General features: G+C 42.2%; 1 protein-coding gene across 1 annotated transcript; it reads right to left on the reverse strand.

The window, feature by feature from the left end:
* Window positions 1-1,080: 1,080 nt before the first annotated feature.
* LOC144769882 (ribonuclease-like) lies at window positions 1,081-1,596 on the reverse strand. The gene has a single exon (XM_078654078.1). The coding sequence runs from the start codon at window positions 1,594-1,596 to the stop codon at window positions 1,081-1,083; it is 516 nt and encodes a 171-aa protein (XP_078510204.1).
* Window positions 1,597-5,928: the final 4,332 nt, after the last annotated feature.

The following is a 5,928-nucleotide window of genomic DNA, read 5'->3' on the forward strand; positions in this document are numbered from 1 at the left end:
GTTGGAATGTTTTGCTTTGACTGGGTTCTTAAAAAGAGAATGTTTTGCATTTGAACCATGCAGTGTAATTGCAATAATCTCAGAACGATAAACGCATCTAATATTATGTTTACTTTTGATATAAGGGGCAATGCTTAATTTGAACCGGTGCTTTTCGGTGCAGAGCATCGACATTTAACTTTCAACACCAGCACTTAAACAAACAGCACCACCATGAGGCATATTGCCCTAAATTAGAGCACAGTACAACAACAAGTGTTTGTTGATTCAACATACATTAAAATGACTAATATCTGTGACAAAGGCCATTTTATAGCTATGGGGGCACTAGAATAGTCTTAATGGTCACACTGCTAAGTGTGTGGTGGTTGGGAGCTGTGCTGATACTGCTTTGGCAGAATGATTAGGAGAAATGTGGCTGCAAGCTGCAGTGGCCTCCTGTTCGAGAGCCCTGGCTCCTATTATTTTACAAATTAAGCACTGATAAGGGGCTTCTTGGCCATGCGAAGCACATCTCACTACATACATCGTTTGGCTTTACATGTCTTGTATTTTACTTGAAGATAAGCGTTATGATGTTTTTAATATGCTGCTGTTAGATTATGTTTGTAGAATGTATGTATATGGTTAATTTTGCTGGGGTGAGAGTTATTCTATTGTACTATTTCAGGGAGCAGGCTGAGGCATTTCGGGGAAAGTGGCACCTTTACTGTGAATGGAAGTTTAAACTGTGGGTGGCCAGATGCCGCTGCTTTCACCTAAACATCAAAGGAACTGGACCGAAGGAACAGATGTGGGCCTCAAACAGAGAGCTCTCTAAATTCTCAGAGCCATGAAACCAGTTCTCTATATCTGGTGTATGTTGTCAAGCCTTCTATTAGTCGGAAAGAGAAGTATAAAGTTACATCAGTGAACAGCATGCAAAGGCAATCCACAACAGCATACACCGGACTTTTTGTGTTGTTACAGTTCACCATTGCATCTTTGAAGTTCATTTTTGTACAGCTTTTTACCAAAAAACGGCACCAACCATCATATTTGTTAGGGAGTAAAGAGAAGCCGGCAGGATGGTGATGCGGTTTAGTTTGGCACAACTATTCCTTCTGCAAAGTGCACGGGGTTCCCGCCCCTGCAGTCGATGACAATGCGTCTGGTGGTTTCTCTGCCCCTGTATTCGCAGGGGTGCACATCTGGATCGCCGTGGCAAGTGCAGGTCGTGACTCTGAAAGGCAGATTGCTTACTGTCAGTTTCGGATTATTTCCATAAGGGCTCCCTGAGTCATTGCAGACGGCTTGGATTTGCTTCTTGGTGGCATGGATGAAGGAGTTGAGTTCTTTGCATTTCGTCAATGGAGGATCCTGGTTTGTCATACACCTTTTGAGCATCATTTTGCCACAATAGTCTCTGCCAGAAGTCTTTGGATCGTCATAATGTTGTCTGAGGAACTGTTGGTAAGGAGTCTCTCCGGCAGGTGGTTTGCAGTGTTCAAAGGCGCAAGTGACAGAAGCCACCGCCAGCAGCAGGACCGGGAAGTGCAAAAAGAGGAGAGAAGCAACATTAGAGATGTTATACACACAACTCATTAACTTAGGCATTTCATCATTTCAAAACTTTTCACACGTATTGTAACAGCCAGTGTGTGAACATCCGCCCTCTCCCTACCTCGCACCCGTGGGCAGCAAGTTGTCTTGCTGGGTTTCACTGCGTGAAAGAATGATACATCTGCCTCCTGGTATCTTTATCTACTAATCAAAGGAGGGAGGAGGAAATACTGATCCTTCAGTTACCTATATTCAATGCAACTAATCAATGGGGAAGGATCACTTGTCCTGCATGAACCAGGGTATGCAAGAAGTAAGCGGTGTCACCAATAAAAAACCCTCATGCACGTGTTGGGAAGTCGTGGTCACGGTATATTTTGATTCTCCGCTCTTCATACACGTGTGTGCATAATCATAGGGTTGATTTTCGGTATGCAGCCTCCACCAGGAGGATCTTACCCATGGTTAAAAACAGTAGTGACCCAGTGATGTGGACAGTGTTCAGTTTAAAATACCCTTACAGCCAGATGCTTGACTTTATTAGGTCTGGATTTGGGTAGCCCCTTTTGGGGAATGCTAAAGAAATGCGTTCTTTGAAAATATTAAGAATGCAGAACGCGCTAGCAATTAGTGAAAATAAATTATGGCCGACATGTTTCAGCCCAATCCGTCGGTATTCGGACTTATGGGCTTTCTTCAGGACCAAACGTGATATGTGAGAGTGGTGCAAGTCTACAATATTATTGCAAACAAGTGTGCGAAAAGGGAAATTATCAACCTGTTTCTTCTCTTTTAGGTCTCAATGTACCTGCAATAAATCATACAGACATTGACAGAAAGACATACATGGGTTAAGGTGAGGGGAGACACATAAAGTACTACTTGACTACTATTTCAAAATCGATTTTTATAGTGTACACGGATTTGGTAACACGATGACTTTGCATGATCAGTAATTAGTCTACCAATACTGCAATTATCATGGTTTGGACACTTTTTGCATGCAACACGTTTGTGGAAAAAGAGAGAGTTGACACTGCCATTTACTAAGGGGCCTGTAAAGTATTGCCATTTTTTAAGTTGCCACAAAATCGATTTTGAAATAGTAGTCAAGTACTACTTTATGTGTCTCCCCTCACCTTAACCCATTTATGTCTTTCTGTCAATGTCTGTTTTATTTATTGCAGGTACATTGAGACCTAAAAGAGAAGATACAAGTTGATAATTTCCCTTTTATCACACTTGTTTGCAATAATATTGTAGACTTGCACCACTCTCACATATCATGTTTGGTCCTGAAGAAAGCCCATGAGTCCGAATACCGGCAGATGGGGCTGAAACATGTCGGCCATTTTTTATTTTCACTAATTGCTAGCGCGTTCTGAATTCTTAATATTTTCAAAGAATGCTCTTCTTTAGCATTGCCCAAAAGGGGCTACCCGAATCCAGACCTAATAAATTCAAGCATCTGGCTGTACGGGTATTTTAAACTGAACACTGTCCACATCACTGGGTCACTACTGTTTTTAACCATGGGTAAGATCCTCCTGGTGGAGGCTGCATACCGAATATCAACCCTATGATTATGCACACACGTGTATGAAGAGCAGGGAATCAAAATATACCACGACCACGACTTCCCAACACGTGCATGAGTTTTTTTTTATTGGAGACACTTCGCTTCCTTCTTGCATACCCTGGCTCATGCAGGACAAGTGATCCTTCCCCATTGATTAGTTGCCCTGGTATCTTTAGACAGGCTCAGTCCAAGAAGATTTGGGCTAAGCACCAGGGGAATCTACTGCAGTGTGTCCTCGTGCAGACCTAGATGGCACAAACAACATCACTACAGGCTGTGAATAGGAGGATCATTATGAGAAGTCAATAGGAGACATGTTTCGTTTATTATTGACCGTTCAATTATTTAAAATCATTACAGTAAAAAATAGAATAAATAACAAGAAAGTAAAACAAACCGAAAAAAAGTTACAAATCGGGTCCCCTCCCCCCATTCTCACCCTCCCCTGCTGCCCCCCACCTCCGCCAAACTGCAAGTCTTTCTAGTCCTGTTTCCGACAGTCGTGTCCTGTGTTACAAAGTAACCTTTTGCCATCAGCTCCGGAAACTTGATTTTGCTTCTGCAGTGGGTCAATCGGGCTGGCTCCTCAATGCCCTTAGGCTATTGCTGAAGCTCGTTGTTTGTCTGTTTAATGCTTCTATGTTGTGCCTACTTGTGGTAAAGCACTTGCGCCTAGGAGACATGTATTTGTGAAAAATGTAATGCAATGATGTTCCATCACATGACAAACAGAAAGGGAAATGCTTTTTCACGAGTGTCAGCCACACCTCTGTGAACAATTTGTGTCTCCCAGTCTAAAACTTCCCATAAATCCAATAACTCTATTTTATTCAGATAAAACCTCTAGGTATTAAAGCACAGGATTGCAATCCTGTTGTGGTTCCTAAGGTGGCTCAGTGTGTACTTGTGAAAGAAACAAACAAAATCTTGGACAATGAGTAATGTGCCAAGGTCTAGATAAATGGAGAAAGAGGCAGTAACACGAATACCTTCCTTGGTAGTAACATTATCATATCCACTATAATCCCTACATTGTCCTTCCTACCTACATCCAGTGCTTCATTTATAAAAGAATGAGCGCCGGAGCCGAATATATATCGTTACAACGCAAACAGTAACAATGCATGCTTTTACAACACGGTTTTTACATCACAACTACCATTACATTGCATGATTTTACAATGCATGCCATTACAAAGCATTTTTAGAAACTACCATTACAGCACATTCCATTACACCACATACCATGACAGCGCATCCCATTACAAAGCATAATACTTTTAGAGCAATGTTGGGTAAGTGTTGCATAGTGTAGGGGTAAAAATTACTATTCCCACTCCAGTGAGTGCAGCAGTAGGGTAAGGGTTGGATAGTGTAGGCATAAAAATGACTATTCCCATGTACCCCTAAACCCACACCCACCCTAAACAAATCTCCATTACTTACCTTATAATGGGCTGTAATGGCATGCAGTGTAATGGCATGCATTGTAATGTATGCATTGTAATGGTATGCATTGTAGTGACATGTGTTGTAATGTCTGTGCCGTAATGGCAATGCGATGTAAAGGCAGTCGCGTTGTAACATCTATGTTGTAAACGTAGTGCGTTGTAATGACTGTTATAATGGATGCTTCCCGCCGGGGCCTAAAGCTCCACCCAGAAACTCACAACCGATGCTTTTTAAGAGCCGGCGCATTGAACCTCAAGTCTTCATTGACTTGCATCTACCTCCTGGCTCTTCCATCCACTCTCAGACACTCTCTGTTCCTTTATGTCATTATTGGCTGTCCCTGCTTCTATCTTTGCAAGAGTTTTTCTCTTACTTTGTATGTTTTTCCCTTGCTCACCCGCGGGTAATCTCTGATTAGGAAAAATAAGTGCTGACAAAAATTTGTGTCGGGAACCACCTGCTCAAATTAAGCACTGCCTACATCTATTATTCAAGAGCTAAAGATACCTCTGCTCATTGGTATTCATGGCCTTGTCCACCTCTGTCTAAGGACACAGGTGGAGATGTCCCCATAATTGTGAGAAGCGAAAGAGAGAATGGGAGACCTGAAAAAAACCAATGAAACTCCTTTTCTTTATAGCACCGTAAAAGATACTTTCTGAAAGGTATGAACTATGTAAACACGGTTAAAGTAAGCATGGAAGACATGTGTATGGCTACTCTTGAAACGCCTCAAGCATTATTACCACATCATGAGCACAGAATCGTTATTTAGATTTTTTTAAAGAGGAAGAGGACATTTGTTTAACTCTTTGTATTTGCCACTCTGCAGGTTTGATAAAGCCATAGACCTTGTTATTGCACTTCTCAGTGGACTTTGAGTCAGCCCCTGTTAGACCTGACAGTCTTAAAGTGGTCTTCCCCCATACCTTTTGCTTGTTTGCCTCATATTTGGCTGATTTGCTCTTGTTGGCTTTAGGACTCTGAGCACTTTACCAGTGCTAAGGTACTGGTGCTCCTTCCATTAAAAATGGTTTGATATATATCTCCACAATTGGCATATTTAATGCACTTCTATGTCTCTAGTAATGTGAACTACATTTGCACAAGGCCTGTAAATTAAATGCTACTAGGGGTCTGCAGCACTGTTTGTACCACCCACCAGTGGTTAATTTGTAAAATAAAAAGTACCGGGGCTATCCTCAGGAGGTAGCGCTAACATGAGAAATGTGTTGGTGTAAACTGCCTCCGAACTAGAGCCCCGGCACTTAATATTCTGGAGAGGACTTTGCCTAATGGCTGGAGCTGCCGATATCAGAGCTGGGGAACCGGGTTCGAGTCTCAGCGCGGCTCAA

This window comes from Lissotriton helveticus, chromosome 7 (genome assembly GCF_964261635.1).
Source record: "Lissotriton helveticus chromosome 7, aLisHel1.1, whole genome shotgun sequence".
Taxonomy (NCBI): domain Eukaryota; kingdom Metazoa; phylum Chordata; class Amphibia; order Caudata; family Salamandridae; genus Lissotriton; species Lissotriton helveticus.